Source organism: Podarcis liolepis (assembly GCF_965112155.1).
Source record: "Podarcis liolepis genome assembly, chromosome: 8".
In the NCBI taxonomy this organism is placed as follows: domain Eukaryota; kingdom Metazoa; phylum Chordata; class Lepidosauria; order Squamata; family Lacertidae; genus Podarcis; species Podarcis liolepis.
The window spans coordinates 9,924,245-9,951,680 of NC_139560.1; the positions used below are offsets into that span (position 1 = coordinate 9,924,245).

The window sequence follows — 27,436 nt, forward strand, 5'->3', positions numbered from 1 at the left end:
CGCCCCACACACCCAGCGGTCCTCCGGAATGACATGTCTCTCTTCGGGTGCTCCCTCCCCCTCAAAATATTCAGGTTTACATGAGAGAGCGTCCGCCCTAACGTTCTCTGGGCCTGGCACATAACAAATCTCAAAGTTAAATCTGGAGAACTCCTGTGCCCATCTCAACTGCCGTTGGTTGAGCACTCGTGCCGTTCTCCAATACTCTAGGTTCTTGTGGTCAGTGCACACTTGCACCTTATGTTGTGCGCCAATTAGCAGGTGCCTCCATCTCCGAAAAGCCTCATGGATAGCAAGAAGTTCTCGATCGTACACCGTGTAGTTCCTCTCGGATTTGTTCAGTTTTCGCGAAAAAAAAGCACACGGTCTCCACTCTGACTCCTCCCCCCCTGGCTGCAGGAGAAGCACCGCCCCAATGGCTCTGTCTGATGCGTCTGTTTCGACTCTCATCTTTTTTTGTAAATCCACATGCAGAAGTTGTTCTTCAGAGGCGAAGGCCCTTTTTAGCTCCTCAAAAGCTCGCTCCGCCTCCTCAGTCCAAACAAATTTCTTCTTACTGCTGAGACAGTCCGTTATGGGCGCCGTCAAGTGGGCAAAGTTTCGGATGAACTTACGGTAAAAGTTCCCAAACCCTAGGAACCTCTGCACATCCTTCTTTGTTTTGGGAGTTTTCCATTCCAGCACTGCCTGGACCTTGCCGGGATCCATGGCCAATCCCTTGTCTGACAGGCGGTACCCCAGGAACTCCACCTCCTTGGTATGAAACTGACACTTCTCCAGTTTCACCCACAGCCGGTTGTCTAGCAGCCTGCGCAACACTTCTCTGACGTCTCTCACATGCTGCTCCTCATTCTCAGAATACACCAACACGTCATCCAGGATGGCCACACAATTCTTGTAAAGCAAAGGCCCTAGTACGTGGTTCATCAGCGATTGAAAGCACGCTGAGCCTGCTTGTAATCCAAATGGCATAACGAGATATTCAAATGCCCCCAAAGGGGTGAACATGGTGGTTTTCCATTCATCCCCTTTCCTTATACGTATCAGATTGTACGCCCCCCTTAGGTCCAGCTTGGTAAAAATCTTTCCCTTCCGCACCCTGTTCAAAATGTCATCTATTCTAGGCATGGGAAAGGCCAATGGTTCTGACACTGCGTTTAAGGCCCTGAAATCACACACAAGCCTCGGCTTGTTCGTGTTTTTTTTATCCACAAAAAACACTGGACTCCCCCCCACTGCCCTTGACTCTCTGATGAAACCCCTCTTCAGGTTCTTGTCGATGAATTCTCGTAACTCCTGCATTTCTCTATCTGACATGGCATACAACTTGCCTACAGGGAGCTGTGCCCCAGGGAGTAAATTGATTTGACAATCAAAGGGTCTATGCGGGGGTAGTTGGTTAGCTTCCCTTTCGCTGAACACGTCGCTGAGATCTGCGTATTGTTGTGGTACCTTCACTTTCTCCGTTACTTCCGTCCCTGCTAGGGTGGCTTGGGCTCCTGCTGAACCCTTTCCCTCCCTGCAGTGTTCTAAGCAATGTGCGGAACCAAAGGAAACCACTCTCTGATGCCAGCCCACCAGTGGATCATGTAACGCCAGCCAGCTCATCCCCAAAATAATGGGAGCCCCTCCCAAGGTAGCCACATTAAACGCTATCAGTTCCGTGTGCCTTGCCACCTTCATTGTCATCGGGACGGTCTGCAAGCTGACTTCCCCTCCCAACAGCTCCCTGCCATCGATCGTGGTCACCTGCAGGGGGTTGCTTAAAGGGATCGTCTGTATCTGGTGTTCAGCTGCAAACTCCTTGCTCATGAAATTGCAGGAGCTGCCTGAGTCCAACAGCGCCTTAATCTTCAGAGGGTATCCGTTTTGCAACTCTAGTGACACCTCTATCACTAGGGCAGGTTTGGGGGGTTCTGGCGTGGGCACTTTCACTGCTCTTTGGCCTGGCTGCTGTGCCCTGACGGTGGCAGCCAGGTGTTGGCTTTTACTTGCTCCGATATCTCTTCCACTCCTCCCTCAACAGCTCCCACCATTCCTTGCCATTCCTTCCTCTGGGGGCAGACTCTGGCAAAGTGACCTGGCTGTTGGCAGAGATAGCATTTCCGGGCGCCTTTTCCCTCCTTCCTACCCCCTTCGCTGGGCTTTGAAACTGCGCGCGCGCGCGCTGTTCCGATTTCCATCGGCTCTGCCGGCGGGAAAGCTGGCTCAGGAATGTCTGGAATGCGGAACTCCTTCCAACGTTCCCCTTTACCTTCCCGCCTCTCCAAGGCTCTTGCCTCCTGGCGCGCTCCTATGGTCAGCGCAGATTTGGTCAGCTGATCCATAGACACCGCCCTGGGGCTCCGGGACAATTCGTCTTTCACAGCCGAAGAAAGACCTTCTTCAAATAGCATCTGAATGGGTGCCGCCGATAAATCCCACCCCAATCGGTGAACCAGCATGGTAAACTCAGTCCAGTACTCACGGACAGATCTGCTTCCCTGCTTGCAAGCCATTAGCTGTCTGCGCACCACTCCCTCCTCAATATCGCTGGAAAACATGATATCCATTGCACGAAAGAACTTCATGGTGTCCTTTAGGACGTCATTGTGCGTTGCCATCAGGGGTCGAACCCAGTCCCTTGCCCCCCTCTCAAGATGCCCAATCACGAAAGCAATTCGCGATTCCTCATCAGGGAATTCATCAAACTGCACATTAAGGGCATATTGCATCTCTGTCCTAAAGGCATGGTAGTCCTTGGGGTCCCCCCCAAACTTCTGCACCAATCCTGGTACCTTTCTGGGGAACTGGGTGGCTCTCCCCTTCTTGTCTGCATCCTGAGCCCTTCTCTCCTCAAGCCTCGCCGTCTGCAGCACAAGTTGGATTTCCAACGCTCGGTATCTTTCTTCCAAGCTTGGACCAGCTCCAACCCCTGCTCCTTCGGTTCCGGCTGGGTCGCTCATGATGCCTGCTCCTGCACGAACAGCTTACAAAGACTGTCGGAATGCTGTGATGGGATGATTAGCTGCTTGTGCGTAAAATCGTGCTCCCTCAGAGTTTGTGCCACTTCACAAACCTCTGTGTGTGACAGAGCTCCACAAACATGTCTGCCCTAGTCACTTGTAGATTCCGACAGTGGTTGTTTTCGGAATCGTCTCCAACATAAGAGCTCCTTAACGGAAACCCGCCTTCTGGACTCACGGCGTGACAGTTTCCGGCGAGGCGTGGGTCTCCCTATGGGAGCTTCAGATACCTCCCCACTGTTCTCGCTGGAAGCGTCTCTGAGCCCTCCCGCCTGCTCGCATTCCCTCAGAGATCCACTCCTCCCCCTGCTGGTTCCTGCTTCAGCTGTTGAGTCTCTTCCTTCCTCCCTGAGCCCCTCCACCACCTGTCCCTCCAATGGCAGTTCCCTGACAATGGGTTTCCTTTTTTTCAGATTAACTGTTAAAATGGGGAAAGAAGTTAATAACACACCTTAATTTATGTTATATTTTCCAGGAAACAGATCCATCTTTATGTGCAAGCTCTGTAACCTATTTTCCCCGAACCAGTCACAACTGCTGTCTCATGTCTCCGAGAAGCATTCCGAAGAAGGGATTAAGGTGGATGACATCGTTATTCCTCTCAGACCTCTTACGACGCCAGCAAATCTCAATAAAAACGGAGAAGGTACGGCCAGAAGTCGGCAAGGATGCAAATAATTATTACCGCTGTTCTTTGCGTTATGTTAAATTTATAAAATTGCTTCAGCCTCAGAAACGACCAGATCCTCTGCTTAATTCATGACAGCAGGAAAGTCTTTTGCTTAATTCATGAACGCTTCCAACTGCAGTGATTAAATGTCTCTGCATAAGGCATGGAAAGCTTTGATGGTTTCATGAGTCTGCCAGAGGATTTGTTTGTTTCATGAATTATAATATTTGCTTAATGTCTGCAACTTCATACTTTGAGCTATCCCCCTTCCTTTTCGTAAAAGAAAAGAAGCCTTAATGAAGCAACTTCACAGACTCAGCTTTGTGCGCGTATGTGCATGAAACCTCACACAGCTGCACTAACTGTTCCGCACCCCTGTTCACGAACAAGCACCCCCCCAATCCATTACCGTTCATTCACATTCATCCCACAATCCCCCAACACCCAGTTATCCTGCTTTCTCTCCCTACCCCAGGACTTTCCTTTTCCTGCCACCTCTTCCTTTCCCTTCTCCGGTGGCCCAGCCACAGAAAATGTCCTTCGGGATGCTGTTGCAGGTGCCACACTCCTTGCTGGAGACTACAAGCTCTCTGCCACCTGATCACCTCTCCTTGTTCCCTTCACAGTTGCGGCTGAAGTTGTGGCATCACAACCACAAAGAGATCAGGTGGTTGGGAGGCCAGATGCTGTGGCTTGGCATCTTTCCAGAGGATGCTCTAGCTCAGCGATGGCCAGACTTGGCCCTCCAGCTTTTTTTTGGAACTACAATTCCCATCGGAGTTGCAGTCCAAAAACAGCTGGAGGGCCAGGTTTGGCCATTGGTGCGTTTGCACTCCATGGCTGAGTGTCACATACGAACCTGCCTGCCTGGTGGCCAGTTATAGTAGCAGCTGGGTTGCTGAATGCCAAGCAAAGCAAGAGAAGGAATGGGAGGCTACCTTCTGCAGGTCTAGAATTGTTTTTGTGTGTCCAGATGAGAAGTCGGCGTCTCCAGACAAGACTTCAGCCCCCATAATGTGGGTGCCATTGTATCTGCTGCAAGGCTGCCATTACAGGGGGATAAAACTTCCATCTGGCAAGGAGACAGCACTGCAGCTGTAACGCGTAGCATGGCTCACAATGTGGCATGATGTCCTCCTGTGAACGTCACCACTAGAAATAAACGGCAGCGACATGGAGGCTTTCTTTGTGATGGTAGCTATCACAGTCAAGTGGCAGGAGTTGTGACCATGGCTCATTTACTTGATAACCGACATCTTTTTGAAAGCTGAATGTGCCCAACTTTGTGCCTAACTACCAGTGAGAGGGAAAATTCAGGCTTTTCTTTGGAAAGCCACCAATGCAACAAAAAAATAAATAAAACTGCAGTCATTTGACGAGCTGATTGCCTGAATGTTATGTTGCTATTTGCAATTTTTTTTAAAAAACCTCTCCCCGTGATTCATTTCAGATAATAGCTCTCTTTTTATGCAAAGACAGAACAAGGACTATTCATAATTCATAATGGAAAATTAACACTGGGGCTATTAAGCAATTTTTTAAAAAAAATAAAAATTAAACCATGCAGCAAAGGTTGAACAACTTTGCTGATGACAACGCCAACTCTACCACCGAAATAGGGTGACAATTTCAACTCCTCATTTTTAAGAACAACATTGCCCCTGATGATAAAGGATTCCAGGCTCGACGTCATTATGAAGGCTTCCTAAGCCCAGTTTGGCAACTGGATTTTACAAAAGTTACCAGCTAAGCCATCTGTGGCCTAGAAAAAGAGGGAAGGACCCACATTTGCAAAGCTGTTCTGCTCAGTCGTCCAGAGGCAGTTCTTTCTTGGCACAGACAATCTGGGGTTTTTTGTTTTTTACACACCTGCATTATTGTATAAATGATAGCAAGGCTCAGGGGTCAGTGTACTGGAAGAAGCATCTGTTATTGCTTATTGTTGATTTTGGGTGATATCCAATGTTACTCAGACTCGGAGCCAACCCATTTAGCTTAATTTCTGTTATTTCAGTGGTTGGACTCTGGGTGTGACTAACAATGGATATCACCCTTTAATTATTTTATATTGCATTTTTTTAATATTGTATTGTTTACAAGTCAGCCAGGATGGCTATAATAAATCAAATTAATAAATTAGAAATACCTCCCAGCACATATCTAGGACTTGATGTATAGATTAAATTCAGTTCTGTTGCCCACTGAATTAGCTGGCTATTTGTTTGCATTTGTGGTAATTGCAGATATGGTAATGATAGTACAAACAATAATATTTCTAATTTTGTTACCCTTTTCGGGTATTCTTTTTTAAAGGGAGTGGTGTCACTCTTCTGACCCCCACACATTCATTTGGGGTTTACAAGACATGTAGGCTCTGTTCTGATCTCCAGTGAACATCCAACAGATAGAGATTGAGCGACCCCTCCATGTCTTGGATTATTTCACTTGAGTTGTGATTTCCCTGTATGCCAAAAGCCATTGTGTGATGGGCCAATCGTTTACTGCTTGAAAATCTTACCTTCAAGTGGTGATGCAAACTTGCTTCCACAGTGTATAATTTGTTATATGATGGAAGGTAAAGAGCATGTGTAGTTTTTGCTATGGAATTTTAATGTCTCGTCTTGAGCTACCTCCCCAACCATGGCGGGGAAATAATCTTCAGATCTTTTTGTGCGTTTTGTGAAGTCCTGCTCCTCAGGGTATCAAGACTTTGTGCGACTGTCATTCATTAGAGTTATTGTTTTTGAAGCGCTCAAAACTATCAAGGGTTCTACGAAGATAAAATCAGCAGGCTTGCAATCTATTCCTAGATGCAAATCAGCTAGCTAAATGTTACACCTACAACCACCGTCTGATAAGAGTGATTTTGTGTTGTTGGGGTTGTTTTTTTTTACTTTTTTAAGTGGCAGCTTTGCTTTTCCTTTTGTGTATGTGTGAATAGCGGTATAGCTTGTTATGACTGTACCCGGTAGGTCCATTCCCTGCCCCCCTCCGACACTTTCCCCTATGTATTCTGAATCTATACCAAATAATTAATGAAGCTCAGTGCTCTAAAAATCCAAGCACATGTTAAGTCACATCCCAAGGGAATAATGAAAATGTAGGGGGGGGGGTTTCCAGCACGGTAGCCACGGTTTTGCTCTTCTGCAGCAACAGCATTTAATCCTCCCCCCCTTTTCCCAATGCATGCCTGTTAAAGAATTTACAAAATTACATAATTATTAGATGGCACTTGGATGAAAAATGTGCATTGGAGAAAGAACAGTATAAAGATTTTTCTCTTGACATGGTTTATTTCTCAATTTCTTTTTGAAATGTCATCTCTCTGGATATTAGTCTAGGCAGAATGTGTTTTCTCCACTTATGCATGCCTTTGAGTGGCATTTGCTGGCCTCCCAAAGCCTAGATGACAAAAGAGCCGGTTCTCCCCAGCCGACAGGCAGGCAGGTTTCATAATAGATTAGATGAGGGCAGTGCTCACTCTTTTCCTATACCAGGAATGGGGAGGCTGAGGCCCTGGGGTCCATTGTGGCCCTCCAGACCTTTCTGCTTGGACCTTGGAACTGTCCCCAGGCTGCACACCCCCAATGGTCTTGCTTTGAACCTGTTCCCCCCCCCAATCTGGCTGGAATGTGCCTGTGAACTGCTAATGCCCCTTGACTGAATATGGAGAAGAGAGAGAAGGGGGCGTGGGATATGTGTAGAAACAAATACACAGGGAGATTTTGGGCTTTGGCCTTGCTGACCCCTGGCATGTGACCTTCAAAAGGTGCCCAGAAAGAATTTCAGCTGTCGGACTGTCAAGGTTTCTGCACCCCTGCCCTAAAAATCTACATCTTCACCCCTCAAATGGAAAATGAGGGGACAGAGTTAAATGGACTGAACAAAAGCAGTAAACTTTGGGGGGAAATATAACCCTGCCATGGTCAGTCAAGGCAAGGTCTCCCTTTGGAGACTTGCTGCCCACTATGAGACCCTAGAAATAACTGCTTAGAGAAATCCAGACCCAAAAACAAATGTTTAGTTTTTAATGTGCACAGCTTTAGAATCAGAAGTTTCCTTGTCTTAATATTTTTCTCTCAGGGGCTGTCACGTGGAAGAGGGAACAAGCTTGTTTTCTCCTGTTCTGGAGAGTTGGACTCGAGCCATTGCCTTCCAGTTATAAGAAATTAGGTTCTGACTAAGCATCAGGATGAACTTTCTGACAGCAAGAGCTGTTCGACAGTGGCACTGTCTCCCTCGGAAGGTGGAGGACTCTCCTTCCTTGGAGATTTTTAAGCAGAGGCTGCATGGCCATCTGACATGGATGCTTCAGCTGAGATTCCTGATGACCCTTGGACTAGATAACCCTTGGGTCCCTTCCAACTCTAAGATTATATGAATCTATGACTCTAAGGCTCATTGGTACTCCAGTCTTAGCTACCCTATCCCCTTGTAAAGCTGCACCTCCTGCACATAAATGCAATATCACAAGGAAGAAACATGGTATCTTGGCTGCCACTAGAAGCAGCAAGTGCTTGGGACACAGGGCAGCCCTTTGGGGTATAATCTTGGGACTTGGGCTGGCCGACCCCATAATCCAAACACCAAACCTGTAGTACAGGCTTCCTCAAACTTGGCCCTTCAGATGTTTTTGAGACTACAATTCCCATCATCCCTGGCCACGGGTCCTGCTAGCTAGGGGTCATGGGATTTGTAGGCCAAAAAACATCTGGAGGGCTGAGTTTGAGGAAGTCTGAAATGTTAAGTCTTAGGATACTCAAATGGAGGAACAGCCTTGAGGTTAGGCACTCTTTCCGAGCACAATTCAAAGTGTTGGTGCTGACCTTTAAAGCCCTAAACGGCCTCGGTCCTGTATACCTGAAGGAGCGTCTCCACCTCCATCGTTCTGCCCGGACACTGAGGTCCAGCACCGAGGGCCTTCTGGCAGTTCCCTCGCTGTGAGATGCCAAGTTACAGGGAGCCAGGCAGAGGGCCTTCTCGGTAGTGGCACCCTCCCTGTGGAACGCCCTCCCACCAGATGTCAAAGAGAAAAATAACTACCAAACGTTTAGAAGACATCTTAAAGCAGCCCTGTTTAGGGGAGCTTTTAATGTTTAATAGGTTATTGTATTTTAGTGTTATGTTGGAAGCCGCCCAGTGTGGCTACGGGACCCAGCCAGATGGGCGGGGTATAAATAATAAATTATTATTATTATTATTATTATTATTATTATTATTATTATTATTACTATTACTCTTGGGATGAACTCGCCCATTACCAGTTGAAAGAACAGTGTAGGTGCTCATTAAGAGCCACGCACAGCTGCTTGACGACTTCTTAACCTTCCTCCCAACAGAGCTCCTCGTAGTGAAGAGGAAAAGAGGCAGGCCGAAAGGATCGACCAAGAAATTTTACGCTGATGAAGAACTGGCAGAAAGCAGCAACTGCGCTCCAAGCGAGGCTGCTGCAGTGGGACCCGAGGAAGGAGGGGAGTTGGCGGAAGTTCCGCCAGGCAACCTGGAATGCCGGAAGTGCAACCGGAAATTCTCCAATTCCCGGCAGCTGCGGAAGCATATCTGCATTATCGTCAAACCCGAAGATTTGGAGGAGGAAGGTGATGCAGGTAGATGAGCTTTCTCTTGTGTTTTTCTGAAGGCATGTGCTGTGATCCACAGAAGAACAATACGTCTGCACGTGGGGAAAGCCGACATACACAAAGTTGGTGTTTTCGTTTGCTAAGTCTACTGTAGTGGCTCCTGTTGCCAGCCAGGCAAGCTGCTGTTGAACGTTAAGGATCATTTAGGATTGATTGGGCCTCTGGGCAAATTCAGGAGAACCATGGTCTTACACAGTTTGGCCCTGTGGCTTCACAGTTTGACAACTATAAGGAGGTATTGGAAGGTTACAGAAAGGAGCCGTAACACTCAAACTGTATTGGATGGATGCCTTTGAAGCACTTAGGCAGGGCATACGCCTTGGTTCAAAGCAGAGTTAGAAGCTCAGATATAGAAGCTAGGCGCCAAATTGCTCCGTAAACCAGGGTTACAGTCACCATTTGGGGGCCAGACAGCTCGGAAGTTGTATTCTTCAAATTTTTGGTTCCTGAAATTCATTCGGATTGTGCAGATAAAAGTATAACTGATAGAATTCTACAGGATGGGGTATTAGTATGTGAAAACTGTGAAGATCCTCGGATCCTCGGGCATGCGCCTCCAGGCCAGGCACCATCCTGGCACCCAGGCATCTTCAGTTTGTTTCAAGAGGCCGATAGCCACGTGCAAAATGCACCTGGTGAATTTTGGTTCAAAGTAGGTACGTCACACCATTTATATAGGTAACTTCTTGCATTTGTGGGCTGTTTCCATTTTTAGTTAAGCACCCACGTTGACTTTGTACAGTGGTACCCCGCAAGACGAACGCCTCGCAAGACGGAAAACCCGCTAGACGAAAGGTTTTTCCGTTTTGGAGACGCTTCGCAAAACGAATTTCCCTATGGGCTTCCTTCGCAAGACGAAAGCCCATAGGGAAATCTCCGGGACAGGGCGTCTTGCCCACTGTCCTCGGACCTCCTCCCGCCGCCAGGCTTCGGAAGGCTGCTCTGAAGCCTGGCGGGGGGCGGAGAGGTTTTTTAAAAACCCCGGGACAGCGGAGGACTTCTCCGCTGTCCGGGGCGATTTTAAAATGCTGGCGGGCGGCAGCGCTGCCGCCCAGCAACATTTAAAAAAACCCTGGGACAGCGGGGGACTTCTCCTTTGTCCCGAGGTTTTTTAAAATGCTGGCGGGCGGCAGCGAAGGCTTCGCTGCCGCCCGCCAGCATTTTAAATTCGCCCCGGACAGCGGAGAAGTCCCCCGCTGTCCGGGGCGATTTTAAAATGCTGCCGTGGGGGGGGGGGGAGCAAAGACTTTCGCCCCCCAGTCTTCTGAAGGCTGTCGGGGGGCGAAAATCTTTGTCCCCCCTGCCTGCCTGCCTGCCTGCCTTTAAAAGCCCTCCCGGGGGAGCGGAGAAACGCGCTGCGTTTCTCCGCTCTCCCGGGAGGGCTTTTAAAGGCAGGCAGGCAGGGGGGACAAAGATTTTCGCCCCCCGACAGCCTTCAGAAGAGGTCCTGGACCTCTTCTGAAGGCTGTCGGGGGGCGAAAATCTTTGCCCCCCCTGGCTGCCTTCCCGGGAGGGCTTTTAAATCGCCCCGGACAGCGGAGAAGTCCTCCGCTGTCCGGGGCGATTTTAAAATGCTGCCGTGGGGGGGGGGCAAAGACTTTCGCCCCCCAGCCTTCTGAAGGCTGTCGGGGGGCGAAAATCTTTGTCCCCCCTGCCTGCCTGCCTGCCTGCCTGCCTTTAAAAGCCCTCCCGGGGGAGCGGAGAAACGCGCTGCGTTTCTCCGCTCTCCCGGGAGGGCTTTTAAAGGCAGGCAGGCAGGGGGGACAAAGATTTTCGCCCCCCGACAGCCTTCAGAAGAGGTCCTGGACCTCTTCTGAAGGCTGTCGGGGGGCGAAAATCTTTGCCCCCCCTGGCTGCCTTCCCGGGAGGGCTTTTAAATCGCCCCGGACAGCGGAGAAGTCCTCCGCTGTCCGGGGCGATTTTAAAATGCTGCCGTGGGGGGGGGCAAAGACTTTCGCCCCCCAGCCTTCTGAAGGCTGTCGGGGGGCGAAAATCTTTGTCCCCCCTGCCTGCCTGCCTGCCTGCCTGCCTTTAAAAGCCCTCCCGGGGGAGCGGAGAAACGCGCTGCGTTTCTCCGCTCTCCCGGGAGGGCTTTTAAAGGCAGGCAGGCAGGGGGGACAAAGATTTTCGCCCCCCGACAGCCTTCAGAAGAGGTCCTGGACCTCTTCTGAAGGCTGTCGGGGGGCGAAAATCTTTGCCCCCCCTGGCTGCCTTCCCGGGAGGGCTTTTAAATCGCCCCGGACAGCGGAGAAGTCCTCCGCTGTCCGGGGCGATTTTAAAATGCTGCCGTGGGGGGGGGGGGAGCAAAGACTTTCGCCCCCCCCCCCAGCCTTCAGAAGAGGTCGGGGGACAGATTGTCCCCGGACCTGGTCTGAAGTCGGTTTCCATAGGAACGCATTAATTGATTTTCAATGCATTCCTATGGGAAACCGTGCATCGCAAGACGAAAAACTCGCAAGAAGAAAAAACTTGCGGAACGAATTAATTTCGTCTTGCGAGGCACCACTGTACTTGCAAGGTAATTTTGAGTATATATGGAAATTTTCCACTAAAGCTGGTTGCCTATGTTGCTTTCCCCAGAGATTAATTTATAGGTAGCATTGGGTAGTATCTGGTGCTATGAGATCTAAATAAAGCTGGCAGGACTTAAAAGGAGCTTTGGGGGGTAATGTTCTTTGTTTTCTGCTTTATTTTATTGCTTAAGGAAGCCGTCTGGTTGCCTCATTCGTGACATGTGTCCCTTGTCTCCTCCACATGTTATTTTCAGCAGTACTATTATACTATTCTAGCATAATTGGGATTAGTAAATGCTTTTAAATGTGATCTTTATGTACATCACTGAAACTCGCTGTCCTTGACCCCACAAGCTCATTAAAACCATAAAATGTGAGCTTGATAACAGTTTCTTACATAGACTACTCATGGTTTTTCCAACTGAAATTGGTTTCTGCTTTTATAGAAGAAAACAACTATTCTGTCTGCAGGTGATGAGAAAAATAAACCAGTCCATGTCATGCAGGAAATTAATTCTTGCCACTGCCCAATGCCTGCTTTTTGATACTGACATAAAATACGGCCTAGCTTGGGATAGCCAATGGGTTGGCCTCCAGATGTTGGACTACAACCCCCATCATCTCTGACTGCTGGCCATGCTGGTTGATGGGAGTTGTAGTCCATCAACATCTGGAGGCCAACCCATTGGCTATCCATGCACTGGATCTTTTGGACAATGCCAAAGGGGCATTTTCCAAGCTGTGAGATGTTGGTTTGATTGTATTACATTGTTAACATTCTGCCTACCGACCTTTTTAAGGCTTCAGATGCGTCTAAGCCTTTGGTGAGACAGTATCTTCCCAAACTCAACTAGAAAGGCCCACTGGGAACTGTCAAGAGCTTTGGCTTTCCATGCCTCACTCCACCCCAATCTGACCCAGAAGAGGCTCTGGTTTTCATTGCCTTTTTCCCTGAGACGGCTTCAGATTCCAACAGAACAGGGTCCTCTCCAGCTCAGGAGGCGAAAGAGAACTCCCTTGTAGATGCCTATCTAAGGCAACCCATATTGTCTGGTTCCAGGACCTGAAAAAATGGTTGGTTGTCTGACCAGGGTGAAGCTTAAAACCAACAGCGGTGTCCTGGGTGCCCAGTTTATTATGCCCACTTGGCCAGGAATTAGATCAAATGGCCCACGTAACACCAAGCCACTTCGGTCATCATTGCACACCTGGTTCAAACGTTACAAAAATAATTGTTCCCTCTCCATATATATATATATATATATATATATATATATATATATATATATATAGCGCGAAAATGGCAACTGTCCTGCAGGGAAGTGGTAGTAAAGATTTTAAACAAAACGAAACCCCAAACGCTCCAATGAAGAGCAAGTTCAAAGTGTGCCAATTAAAGGACCAAAACATGTACTGCAGATTCACCAGGGAGCCTCCTCCAATTACGAATGCACGACACACGGCGGAGGAACCAATTAGGGACGCTGAACAGAAAATATTGATGGCTTCAACAGTCTAGCTCGAAATGCTGTTGAACATACTGATTCATATGTCATTGACAGCCGCCTTCCTCAACAGTAGAGACGTGAACATCCCGTAAATGGGAGTCTAAATTCAGATGCAGCATAGCATTAAATTACTTGTGCATGCCACACTGGGATTTAAATCGCATAGATCTGGATACAGGAGGTCAGTTTATTAGTTTGCCAAATCAAAGTGCCAGCTGTTCAAAATGATTGCTTAATGTTCCTTAGGAATGCAGAACCAGGGTAAAGACTATTCATCTCAATCAGGCTGTTGCGAGGGGAAAAAAATTCTCAAAAAAGCCCCCCACATTTGTTTTAGTCATTCTAAGATGAATGGGCTTGCCGTTCATCCACAAGCAGCTTGTAAATATAGATGGAAGGCAGAGGAGGAGAAAGCAAAAAGTCCAGATTGTGAGGAGCTGGGCAATGCACCCACTAACAGGGCTTTTGTGGGGCTCCTTCCCCTGCAGCTGTCATCTGGTAGGGTTGCTCAAGAACTTTGGCCAAAAACGTCTTTTTTTATTGTTGTTGTTGTTTAGTCGTTTAGTCGTGTCTGCTCTTCGTGACCCCATGGACCAGAGCACGCCAAGCACTCCTGTCTTCCACTGCCTCCCGCAGTTGGGTCAAACTCATGCTGGTAGCTTCGAGAACACTATCCAACCATCTCGTCCTCTGTCATCCCCTTCTCCTTGTGCCCTCCATCTTTCCCAACATCAGGGTCTTTTCCAGGGCGTCTTCTCTTCTCCTGAGGTGGCCAAAGTCTTGGAGCCTCAGCTTCAGGATCTGTCCTTCCAGTGAGCACTCAGGGCTGATTTCCTTCAGAATGGAGAGGTTTGATCTTCTTGCAGTCCATGGGACTCTCAAGAGTCTCCTGCAGCACCATAATTCAAAAGCATCAATTCTTCGTCATTTTTATTATGGCAACCCTATCATCTGGCCATCATATACTGTACCCAGTACCCTCGTCTCTGCTCACGGTATTGTTCACATTCTCCAACGGTAGTGAAGTTCTACTTCCTCCCCATAGTGTTACCTATGTTAACCCCATTTCAAATGCCATTTCCCACCTTTGCAAGCAACCTCACTGTGCCCATTCAGTTCTTGCACTGTAGGCCCCCCACTCTCCTGGATCTCAGGCTTCGACTGCAAAGCTTTCTGAGGTCGCAAAATTGTTCCCCTCCTGCTTCCTGATTTTCGCATTTTAGATCTCCCCTTACCCCCATTTCAAAGTGCACGAGGGGCAGTAGCAAACATTTTGCAGGCTGGTTCCTTTTACAAGAACAGAGTGGAACACCCAGGGAAGCCGCTGAGGGTGAAACTTTGCCGCGCAAGATGAGAATCCACGTGTTCCTCCTTTTACCTTCTTTCCGATGTTTGCTCTTTAGGTAATGATTCTGACGTTGACCTTGACAGGAGGGAAGATGAGCGAGAACGAACACCAAAGAGGCAACGGCTTCAGAGAACCGAGAAGAGCCTTTCAGCGAAGGACGCAGACCAGCTCTCGGGAGCTAAGAATCCTATTATAAGTGTAGTTCTGACAGCCCACGAAGCAATTCCAGGTAACTGTTAACTGTTCCCTCCTAGAAACTTTTACTTCAGGAAGCCATTAAAATAAAATGAACAGCTCCAAACATTTGCAATCTGAAGCAGACCTCATCATTCCCTTTATCTCATCATAAAGATTCACCCCCCCCCATGCAGCTCTTAAATTGTAGGCATCTGCATTGCTGCAATTGCAGTTCAGAATCTTGAGAATCTCTAATTTCATTTCGTTTTATTTTTCTTTCGGTTATCAAGATTGCAGAGGGGGACAAATATTGAAGACATGGAAGAGTAGGTGATTCACATCATGATTTCAATCAGCAAGGGGGGGAAACTGGTTTAAAATTATTGATTTCAATCAATTTTCCTGTTGATACTTTATATGTTTCCTGAACAGTGGTGCAAATTTGACCATTTCCCTTGGCCCCTTGTCTTAAGGTATTAGCTTACATAAATATTTACAGTTTCTTTCTTTTTTTTTGTTTAAGGGTATGTACTATTATTGCATGCTGCCCTTTCTCTAAGGAGCTCCAAAGCTGTGTGTGGGTTTTTCACAATGTGTCTACTTGCAAAAGTGCACACACATTTTTTGTTAACCATGCGTAGCCCCAGAACTCAGCAGTCTGCAAAGATTTTACAAGCTGACATCTCATTTCAATCCTGAATCAAGCACTGTCTTAAACTCTGACCAAAAGTCTTTCGGGAAGTAGAAGGGGCAGGGAGAAAGGCCAGCACATCACCTGCTCTTTTCTCCCGCAACACAAGACACCATTAGGCTTTTGAGATGTAGATAAACAAGTTCTCCCCTCCCCTTGTTTTGTGCAGCAGTGGATTTCAAGCTGTTGTTCTGATGTTAGATGTTCCAGAACAGTGGAAGCTGGAGATTTTTGCAGCTTCTGTCATGCACATATCATTGCCTTTCTCTTTCTCTCTCACCCACATTGATTTCTCCAATGCATCTATAGCAGTGGTTTTCAACCAGTGTGCTGTGGCACCCTGGGGTGCCTTGAATGATGGTCAGGGGTGCTGTGGGCAACACTGACCTCTGTCCCTCTTTCCTTCCCTCCCTTCCTCTGATGCCCTCTTGCACCTCTGCCTCCCAAAGAGATCTGTCCTGAGAGATCTGCATTGGCTCCCAGTACGTTTCCAAGCACAATTCAAAGTGTTGGTGCTGACCTTTAAAGCCCTAAACGGCCTCAGTCCAGTATACCTGAAGGAGCGTCTCCACCCCCATCGTTTAGCCCGGACTCTGAGATCCAGCGCCGAGGGCCTTCTGGCGGTTCCCTCATTGCGAAAAGTGAGGTTACAGGGAACCAGGCAGAGGGCCTTCTCGGTAGTGGCACCCGCCCTGTGGAAGGCCCTCCCTTCAGATGTGAAGGAAATAAGCAGCTATCTTATCTTTAAAAGACATCTGAAGGCAGCCCTGTTTAGGGAAGTTTTTAGTATTTAATGCTGTATTGTTTTAACACTCGACTGGGAGCCGCCCAGAGTGGCTGGGGAGACTCAGCCAGATGGGCGGGGTATAAATAATAGATTATTATTATTATTATTATTATTATTATTATTACTACTACTACTACTACTACTACTACTACTACTACACAGCTGTTGTTGCAGCAGCCCTGGCTACAAGCTCCCTAGGCGGATGGTGTCTCTGGGGCTTCTCAGGCCCTTGTGGGGCAGTGTGAGGAGGCACTTCTCTTTGAGGTAGGGGGACAGAGAGCTCAGAGACCAGGGGCGGCAGCAGCGGCTGCCCAGATAACTCCCAAGCAGAGGGGAGAAGAGAGGAGGCTGAGGGAACCCTCCACAAGGGCGGGTGTTTAAACGGGCTGAGGGGCTGCTGACTCTGCAGGCAAGGGGTAACATAACTGGGCTCCTGAGGCCCACAGGGGTGCCGCAGAAAGAATGCAGTTGGTCAAGGGAGCTGTGGTCCCAAAAAAGGTTGAAAACGTCTGATATACGGAGATGTTTAGGGCACTGTAACTTTTTTCTTTTCACAAACCCATAGACGTTACTTAAACAACACAAAATTTCCCTAGAGAGTTTCACCAGACAGAAAAAGAGAGATTTATTTCATAAGGTTTGCAGCTGGCATATATAAGATAAACTCATGCATTTCCCCTGCCCGCTTTGACTACAGTAGATCATCTGAAATGCAGGTTCACATTATTTAAGCTGCAGGGATTTTGTTATGCCTTAACACTCGGTGTCAACCTTTCATCTGAGCTGAATACACTTCACAATTGCCCCTTTCTTCTTCAGATGTTCTGTAATAAAATCCTGATAGAAGATGCCATGTAAGCTTTTGCTCGTCCTGGAAGAACAGTGGGAGGAAAGACAGAGCATTAGTAGTCTCTGTTTTCTGGGGTATTGAGAAGGCTGTCCTGAAATGCTTGCATAACTTTTATATTAGCTGCTCAATCCGCTCGTTTTTCAGTGACACTCAGTATCAGGTTGAGAGGCATTCTTCACCTTTTTGGCATGAGACTTGGGCCAAATTCTTGTCATCAGATCTGACTGATTGCAGTTTTCTAGTCGGAAGAGGTCAGACGCACAAACAGAGCAATCCAGTATTCCTATTATGCTGGACCAGGGATAGTTTGCTGCTACTCCAGCAGAGTGGCTGCAACATCCAACGTGTGCTCAGTCATGGAGCGAAGCAGAAAAAACTCACAAGTAGAAAGCATGAAAAACAGTGTAAAAATTACTGATGGAGCCACAGCACCCCTGGAAATACTGTAAAACTATGATGCGCCAATCTGGGACCGTGCTGGTGACGATGCCCAAATGCTGGATTTATACAGAGGGAGTCATAAAACCCATGCTGCAGACATCACAAGAGTAGCCCAGCCATAAGGGACATACAGAGTTAGGGACTCAGCTCTTATCTGAGGCTAAACCTTGGGAATAAAGAAGCATTTTGCTTTCCCCAGCTGCTGCAGCAGTTTTAAGGGCAAATATGAGCACAATAAAGGGACGCGGGTGGTGCTGTGTGGTAAACCACAGAACCTAGGACTTGCCGATCAGAAGGTCGCGGTTCGAATCCCCGCGATGGGGTGAGCTCCCGTTGCTCAGTCTCTGCTCCTGCCAACCTAGCAGTTCTAAAGCACGTCAAAGTGCAAGTAGATAAATAGGTACCGGTCTGGCGGGAAGGTAGTCAGCGTTTCCGTGCGCTGCTCTAGTTCGCCAGAAGTGGCTTAGTCATGCTGGCCACATGACCCGGAAGCTGTATGCCAGCTCCCTTGGCCAATAAAGTGAGATGAGTGCCTCAACCCCAGAGTCAGTCACGACTGGACCTAATGGTCAGGGGTCCCTTTACCTTTACCTTATGAGGACAATAATTTCTTGCTAATATTTTCCTGCTTTTGAACATAGACCAGGTACATAATATTAAACAGGCAGTATTTCTATTTGGTATATGTTGTTAGTATTTATCCTAGTCTTCCCTAACCCAGTGCCCTCTGGGTGTTGCTGCACTACAACTCCCATCAACCCTGACCATCAGCCATACTGACTGGGGCTGTTAGGAGTTGAGGCCCAAATATCTGGAGTTGTGACCCTGAACATCTGGGGAAGCCTGCCTTATTTTATTGTGATTGTGCATGCACGCGCGAGCGCGCACACACACACACACACACACACTTAAAATCTCAGTGTGCAGGTGATTGATTTTTTTAAAACTGAATTTTGTGTGTTTATTTTGCTTGTAGGAGCTACAATAATAGTTCCAGTCGAGGCTGCTGCTACTCCTGAAACGGAACAGCCAGCAAACCCAGAGACAGCACCGCCAGACTCCTCTCAGCGAAGGGGCTACCAGGAATATGCCATTCAGCAAACCCCTTATGAGCAACCGATGAAATCAAGCAGGTAACTTCCATTTTCAAAACAAGTTCTGTTTCACTCCTTGCAGAAACACTGCATAACCTTAAAGCGACCGAAGGGAACCAACCAGCTGAAGCCAGGCTTCCAGAAAGATGATCCTGGAGGGTATAGAAATTTAATTAACACATAAATATTGTCGATTTCATTACACAGTGTAAGTATGCTTTTTAAATAAATGCATCCAGTGGAATTTGCTGCTTGCCTCGTATTGGTCACGGGGTCCACGAGGCATACTTTTTCAGGTGATTAGCATGACTAAGATTGTATGAGGACAGTATCTGGTGATGTAGCCCTACAGGTAGGAAACAAGGAAGAAATGGAAGGGAGGGAGCACGAGGCCAGAGGGGGAGTACAGGGAGCATGTCAGGGCAGAATTTGAGACCAGGGGGAAGAGACGGTGAAAGAAGATTGGAAGAAATTTAAAGACTATTTACAGAAATATTGCAAAATTAATGAATGCTAGAATGATGTTGGATTGAGGTTAGGTGGTTTCTAGCTGTAATGGTATAAAAGAATATGGGGGAAAAAAAGGATTTTTAACAGATAAAATTTTTAGTGCTACAATATATCTAGATTAAAGATCAGGATAAAATAAGGAGGGAAAGGAATTGCTGAACTAATAAATTGAACGGGAATACAAAAAAGGGAGGTATGAGGAGGTCTGGGAAACAAGTAAATGAAAGCTAAGTGACAAAAAGTTGGAATTGTTTTTAACTGCTTTTTATTTTGTATTTTTTCCTTTTCCTTTTTCATTTTGTAATATTGTGAAAAATTTAATAAATATTTATTAAAAAAAATACAGGGAGCATGTCAGTTGTCACTTAGTGGCATCGGACCATGTGCAGGGTGCTTGGGCCAGATCCACCTGACCCAGGAAGGTTCATACGGGACTTTTGGCCAATCAGAATGGGGAGCCAATCAAGGGGGCAAAAACATCCCCAAGTGCAGCCCCTTCCTCAGCCCTTCCTCTATGTCAGGTGTGAGGACCTAAAGCCATCTGGTGGACCAGATCCGTATCTTCCCTACCCCCACATAGACCCAAGTCTACCAGGTGGGCTGGGCCACCAACCTGTCAATCACCTGATGTCATGATGACATCACACAAGCTATTTTTGCCCATGCACTTTGAAATCAACCTGTGCAGGCAAAGGGACAGCGCTGTGTAGGTCCTGACAGCCAGCTGCTGGTTCTGTGCATGAGACTTTGCAGGTGCCACTGATCGGCAGACCTCTTGTCATTCCAGCTGGGTCTTTATCTGCCTCCCACTTGACAAGACATGTAGGCATGGCTTGGTCAGAACAGCCTCTTTGGCCAAATAGGGAGACCTGGCAAGTCAAATTAGAGCTGGATGTTCCCTACTTCTGGTCTACGAGTATCTTTTCCATGTCAGCACCCTCTAAATCCCCATGTTCCAAAATATAATTACTATAGAGTGCTTGGTATTTATTGTATTTTTGCTCTTTCCTCCCTTTCTTCTTTTTGGCATTTTTTTTATCTCTCTTCTTTAGGTTAGTTTAGTTTTTCTTGCATTTCATGCTGAAAACATTCAATAAAATTGATTAATAAAATACAATAAATTCCCACAATCTAATCTGGCAGAGAGATTTTTTGAGAAATGTACCCCTCCTCTCCACTGGTGACATGGGGCTGTCCAGAACTGAGCACACACTTTTAAGATACAGATTCTAGGGTTGTCAAGAGTTTGTTTAATAGCCCCAAGTTAGAAAAGAAATAAACATTGAGCTCAACCTGAAAGTGGCTGGCAGCCCTCTTGTTGGCTAGCTAGTTACTGAACAGCAGCAAACGGCATTTCTACCAACTTATTCCTTGGAACTGGGAAAGTACCAGGGTGGGGGATCAAGTAAAACTGGGAGAAAAGTTGCCTCCTCCCCTTTCTGACGAACAGGAAGCATGGAAGGGCAGAGATGGGAAAAACAGTCATCCACTCAGCCCCAACCAACCTGGTCTTGAAAGTTGGCCGACGTTTGCATGCCTGCCTTAGCGGCGTAAGCGATTTGTGTCTCAATCCCGTTTCTCTTTAGGTTGGGCGCAACCCAGCTGAAGATCTTCACCTGCGAATACTGCAACAAGGTGTTCAAGTTCAAGCACTCCCTCCAGGCCCACCTGAGGATCCACACCAACGAGAAGCCTTACAAGTGCTCATTCTGCAGCTACGCCAGCGCCATCAAGGCCAACCTGAACGTCCACCTGCGGAAGCACACGGGGGAGAAGTTCGGCTGCGACTACTGCCCCTTCACCTGCCTGAGCAAAGGCCACCTCAAGGTGCACGTGGAGAGAGTCCACAAGAAGATCAAGCAGCACTGTCGCTTCTGCAAGAAGAAGTACTCGGACGTCAAGAACCTGATCAAGCATATCAAGGAAGCGCACGACTTGCAAGACAAGAAAGTGAAGGACGTCTTTGACGAGCTCCGGCTGATGACCCGCGAAGGGAAGAGGCAGCTGCTGTACGACTGCCACATCTGCGAGCGCAAGTTCAAGAACGAGCTGGACCGCGACAGGCACATGGTGGTCCACGGGGACGAGAGGCCCTTCGCCTGCGAGCTGTGCGGCCACGGAGCCACCAAGTACCAAGCGCTCGAGCTTCATGTCCGAAAGCACCCGTTCGTCTACGTCTGCAGCGAGTGTTCGAAGAAGTTCGTCAGCTCCATCAGGCTCCGCTCGCACATCAAGGAAGCACATCGGGACTTGCAGGAGGCTTCCGTTTTTAACAGCTCCATCAACCAGAGCTTTTGCCTCCTGGAACCGGGAGGGGACATTCAGCAAGAAGCCCTTGGGGAGGAGTTGTCGCAGACCGCGGCTGAGCTCTCGCTTTTAAACTCAAAGGAGCTGTGTATACCGAAGAAGTCAGACGAATCGAGTGCGGCAGAAGGAAGCCAGGATGAGGACCCCGGTGGCAATTTTGAAACATTCCCTGCTCCTCCTGTAGAATCTGATAGCTCTCCAGTTGCAAGCGGAACAGATTCACAGTGCCAGCCTGCGGCAGAATTAGCCTCGCCAGATGCGTGCCCAATTAGCGCTTCGGATGACCTACAGAAAAGTGCTCCTTCAGCTTTGGATGAAGCGAAGACCCTCCCTGAAAAGGACTTGTCTCCTGACCGTACATTAAATTCAAAAGGCGAAGTAATGCAGATTTCTGGAGATGGGAGCCCCAGTATAAACCAGAACGAGCAAGTTCTGCAGTGTGCTCCTGTCCCTGAAGAAGAGGGCCAAACCCTCTTTCTCGGTGCTCAGGAAGCTGACAAGTCAGCTACTGAAAAGGCAGACTCCTCCACGCCAATGTCCCACCCGGAATCCAACACCGCCATCAGCGAGAATTCAGATTCTTGCACATTGCCTTCAGAGAATCGGACCGGAGCTGCGGCCTTTATGCAGATTTTGGATAGTTTGCAAAAACGGCAGATGAACACCGCCTTGTGCGAGAAGATCAGGAAAGTCTATGGAGACTGGGAGTGCGAATACTGTGGTGAGGAGTATGCAGAGTCTTGGGTGGGGATGGGATAAAATATACATGGGAATCCAGGCTTATGTATTTCCTGGCTTACGTAGTTTTGTGGAAAGCTTTGGTGGGGTTGTTGTTTTTTTACTTCCTGCCGAGAAAAACAAAACAAAAACCAAGTTTGCTTCTGTGTTAATAGATCAATAGTTGTGTGCAGTCTGGAGGTGAAAATGGGGCAGACTGTTCTCTTCCAGCGAGAGGAGCTATGTGCCAGGAGTAAGAGGCAGGCAGCAGAACTAGTGAGAGCAGTGAAGCTAAAAAGAGGTTTGACGAGCTAGAAAAGAGGAGCTGCAACAGGTCAGAGCAGGAAGGATGAGGCAGGGCTATAAACTGCACACCTGAAAGGAGCTTGCAGCATGGACAATCATTTTACAGAAAGGGATATATGCAGTGCAATGGGCAAGAACCAGTCATGAGAGGAAGGGGCAGAGCAAGATTAAGAGCCAGTAAAACTCTGAGCCCAACAGAGGAGCACTGGATCTCAGGACCTCTCTCGTATTTATTTGCCCTATGCCAGTTCAGTGGCCTTTCCAACTTAGGTCTTGACTAGCCGTAACTTATCAGGTAAAGAACTTCCCTTGCCCTGATAGTTGTGTGTTTTGATGTGACACCTTGGGTGTCTTCTTGTGGCGAACAGTTTAGGAAGCTGCTTAGGAATTTGAGCCCTCAGCGAGTCTTATTGTGTATTAAATTTATATACAGCTTCAGATGAAGAGCTGAAGATCTCGGGACAGTCCACAGCAGGAAAACAACCGAATAGAACTGCAAAGTACACAATGAAAACAAGAACATAAGCAAGGCAAGCCAAATAACCGCCTTCCCACAATCTTGTGGGGTCAGGTTCACGTTCCTGGACCATAGTAAGCCTCAAGAGTGTCTTATGCTCAGATCCTCCATGTGTTATTCCCATGGACATCTGGTAAGGTTCTGTGAGAACAAAGTGTTGGACCAGAGGAGTCTTTGACCTGACCTTACTATGTTGAGACTTCACACATTCTCAGCACGTGTTCTTCCACTAAGCTGGGTCAGTGTTATTATCCCTCCCACCCTGTCCTTCCTGTCATCATTTGCCTGTTTGTACATATCTACATACTCCACCTTATCTAGCAGAGAGCCTCTTCCACCCCCTTTCCCAGTTCCCACAGCTGCAGGCTGCAGTTTGCCCTCAACTCTTCCACATCTTATGACGAGCCCACTGTGCAGCTTTTGCACACTCGCTCTTGCCTTCGTTCCTGAGGCAGCCAGACCCTGTTCCAACGTCTCCTCCCACAGCCGCTGCAGCAAATTTCAGTCTCCTCTTGTGCGCTTCCCTAGGCAGTACTCTAGGGTCGCCAGTTCTGCTAATAAAGTCTCCTGATTTTATTCTGAAAATTGCGTTTCATAGGGACTGCATCCATTAAGAGCAATTCAATTAGTGAAATACCTTTCGGAAGGATTTTTCATCAGGGATGCAATTGGCAAAGGATCGCACGTTAACTGTGCCCCGTTGAGGTTGCTCTCTTTTAGGAAATAACAATTAAATGTGTGTCACGGGCAGCGTTCTGCCTACATTAACTGGATCAAAGGGAATTTTAGCATTTTTATTAAAAGGTGAGATCGTGGGCATGAAAGAGTATTGTTTACGCAGGTCCAATGCAGGAAGTCCAGCTTTCCCCCCGCTTGTGTTAGATTGAGGCCCCTACCAAGTCAAGGAGATGGAGGCTAGATCCTGGAAGCAAGGGGAGGAAAGAGGGAATGCATTGAAAAAGCTTCCTTACTCCTTTATTATCTTTATTATCGGATTCAGGTCTTATCACATGCCCTGCTTTGGCCTGTTGCTATTCAAACGGCTTATTTGGTTGCACATGACATGTGTGTGATGTTACTGGGTCTTTTATTTGGCTAGAGCAGGGGTCGGCAAGGTTTATCTTGCCTGTGCCGGATCGGTCTCATGGAGATCCCTCCATGGGCTAGATGGTGCATGCACGTGAGCGTGCGCGCCTGTAATTTTTGGCGTCTGCACGTGCACAGACGTGATTTCCAGTGCCATGGAAGTGAGCCCCTGCGCTGCACCGGTTTAGCACAGCGCATGAGCGGGCAGCGCGGTTCGGCAGCGGCTTGTGGTCCGGTCTAATGACCTCCGCAGGCTTCTTCCCCCCATGGGCCTTGGGTTGCTGACCCCTGGGCTAGAGCTTGGTGGCCATGCATAGGCTATATCCCAACTTGAGGCCTGAATCCCACTCACAATCCCTGGACAAGTGACATTGGCAAGTAGGAAGGGGCTATGCCAATATGTATGAAAAGAGGTATTCTCTGCCTGTGGAGTATACTATAAGAGACACAGCTTAATACAGCTTCTTAATGTAATTTAATACAGATTCTCAAACCTTTATTGGCATATGTGCAAGATTCCAGTAGCGTTCAATACAAAAAACAACAACAATCATTAAAAAAACACACCAAGCCCTTCATCTAACACTTAAATTAGTGTTGTACAGCATTCACAAATCCTTATTGCATGTTGCAGAAACCTGGCTACTATCTCTATCCCATCCCCATCCTGGGTAAACATACGGAAGGATACCTTACATTCGTCTGAATTCCAGTCCCTACAAGCAACCAACTGATTAATAAACTTAGGTCGAATTGCCTGATAACAGGGGCAGAACAAAAGGACATTCCTGGCTGATAATTGAATACAGAGCCCTTCTGGATCAGGCCAAAGTCCCAGCTGGTCCAGCATCCTGTTCTCACAGTGGCCAATGAGATGCCTCTGTAAAGCCTTCAAGCAGCTGGTACTCAGAAGCATATTGCCTCCAACAGTGGAGCTAGAACATAGCCATCTTGGCTAGCTGCCATCATCATTAACATCCGTGAATTTTGTCCAATGCTCTTTTAAAGCCATCACAAGTTGATGGCCATCAGTTTAGCAACAGAACATTGTGCTACGTCTGGGTTGGGCAAGGATTCTGGTTTCACTGTGGGCTCAAGTTCCTAACTAGCTTCTAAGTCGTTTATCATAAGCGTAAACTACTATTTTACTTGATCTGAGCTAAGTAAAGGCAAAAATGATGGTGCATACTTTTCCCCGTGACATGGGCACACTTCTTCAGCCGTTAGATTCACGAATTAACTTCTGTTTCAAAGCCTCAGGGTTTTGCAGCCGTTCGCATTTGAACCATTGGCCTCATCACAAAACACAGAAGCCTGTCCCAATTATGATTCCTGCCCCTCTCTGTTCTAAAAACCATCACTGCTACTCAAGATGGAGTCGGGATTTGAGCCTCTGCTTAACTTCATCTGGCGTTTTGTTCATTACACAAGGCTTGAATGGAACACTCTTGAATGTGTCTCATTTCCTCTCTTTCATGCTTTAAATTGTTCTTTCCAGGCAAGTTGTTTTGGTACCAGGTGCATTACGACATGCACGTCCGCACTCACACGCGAGAGCACCTCTACTACTGCTCTCAGTGCAGCTACTCATCCATCACCAAAAACTGCCTTAAACGACACGTCATCCAGAAGCACAGTAACATTTTGCTGAAATGTCCCACAGAAGACTGCGATTATTCCACCCCAGATAAATACAAACTCCAGGCCCATCTGAAAGTGCACACGGAGTTGGTAAGTCTAAATCCTGGGCAGTTTTTGTTTTCTTTTTTTAAAGGGAGAGAGTTTGTGTACAGGGAGAGAGTTTCAATCCATGAAAATGACCCCATTGTTTCCCACTGTACATTTTTCCATTTTTCAGAACACAGGTACATTTCTGATGTTTCTCGGCTGCCTAGCTCTTTCCTGCTTATTACTGTACTGCCTTGTTTGTGAAACAAAACATATGTTTCTCTGTGGTTTGCACTGTCCATGCAAAGCCCCATTTTAGGCACGAGAAAGTCTGGATTTTGACAGGGTTATTGCATGTTAAAGAGCAAAAGACTGTCCTTAGAACGTGGCATTGTATGGGCAGTGTTATGCATGTGCAACCCTTACAACGCCAATTCCCCACCAAGGTATCTATGTACTCTGAGCAATTATGTAAGGGAGACATGTTTGCATTGGCTTGCTTTGCCAAGAAGTATGCAGAGCCTTACCAGGACGCAGGTGGCGCTGTGGGTTAAACCACAGAGCCTAGGGCTTGCCGATCAGAAGGTTGGCAATTCAAATCCCCATGACGGGGTGAGCTCCGTTCCTCAATCCCTGCTCCTGCCAACCTAGCAGTTCGAAAGCACAAAGTGCAAGTAGATAAATAGGTACTGCTCTGGCGGGAAGGTAAACGGCGTTTCTGTGCTCTGCTCTGGTTCCCCAGAAGTGGCTTAGTCATGCTGGCCACATGACCCGGAAGCTGTACGCCGGCTCCCTCAGACAATAAAGCGAGATGAGCGCTGCAACCCCAGAGTCGTCTGCAACTGGACCTAATGGTCAGGGGTCCCTTTATCCTTTACCTTTATGCCTTAGAGACCTTAATATCCGCTAGAAGCACTGCCATGACTGTATGCCATGGTACACTGCCTTTTCACTTTCAGATCACTCCCTTTTGAGAGTCAAACTTATATTTTGGAGCTGGGGTGAACCCAGTTTGGGGGTTTTTTATTCTGCTTTAACTGCAGGCTTTACGTTTTATGAGCTGACACTCAAGGCCTTGGAATACAGGAGATTAGAAAGTCAACAGTTAAGCCTCATCAACTGGGGCCCTCATGATTCCACCTTCTGAGCAGCTTTGGGAATTACAATTTCAGAAGAGCAAGAGGAAATTTTCTCAACATTCTTTCTTCTTTGCTTCCAGGCTGTGTTTGTACATTTTTCTTAAAAGCACGAGTTAAACGTGATACACCTTATGTTTTCAGATCTGTTTTATGCTGACAGAAGGTGGGCTGTGGGCCAATATCTCCAACAGTTAGAATTTCTTATTAGGGGGGAAAAAATAGGTGAAGAACAGAATAGTTCACCTCCTACTCTGACTAACTGCTGTGGTTTCAGAAGCCGCAGGATGGCTTTTCAGAAGGCAGCGAGGGACTCAAAGCCAAAGGAAGGGATCCGTCTATAAATACACACCGTCTCATTAGTATCATTTCACTTCAGCAAGAGGAAAATTTTCCCTTTAAATTTGTTTTTCAGAGAAAACCTGTGGTTGTTTTTAAGGTCATTTTTCTTGACCTCTGTTTGCAA

At 47.5% G+C, this 27,436-nt stretch overlaps 1 protein-coding gene across 4 annotated transcripts in view; it reads left to right on the top strand.

The window, feature by feature from the left end:
* The window catches only part of ZFAT (zinc finger and AT-hook domain containing), a 91,993-nt gene that overhangs the window by 11,930 nt on the left and 52,627 nt on the right, over positions 1-27,436 (top strand). For all 4 annotated transcript variants that reach the window (XM_083516546.1, XM_083516547.1, XM_083516549.1 and 1 more), the window contains exons 2-7: positions 3,481-3,651; positions 9,015-9,281; positions 14,739-14,912; positions 18,606-18,762; positions 20,820-22,261; positions 25,665-25,897. In XM_083516546.1, the coding sequence (XP_083372672.1) occupies positions 3,481-3,651; positions 9,015-9,281; positions 14,739-14,912; positions 18,606-18,762; positions 20,820-22,261; positions 25,665-25,897 (2,444 nt within the window). The remainder of the gene's footprint in view (positions 1-3,480; positions 3,652-9,014; positions 9,282-14,738; positions 14,913-18,605; positions 18,763-20,819; positions 22,262-25,664; positions 25,898-27,436) is intronic.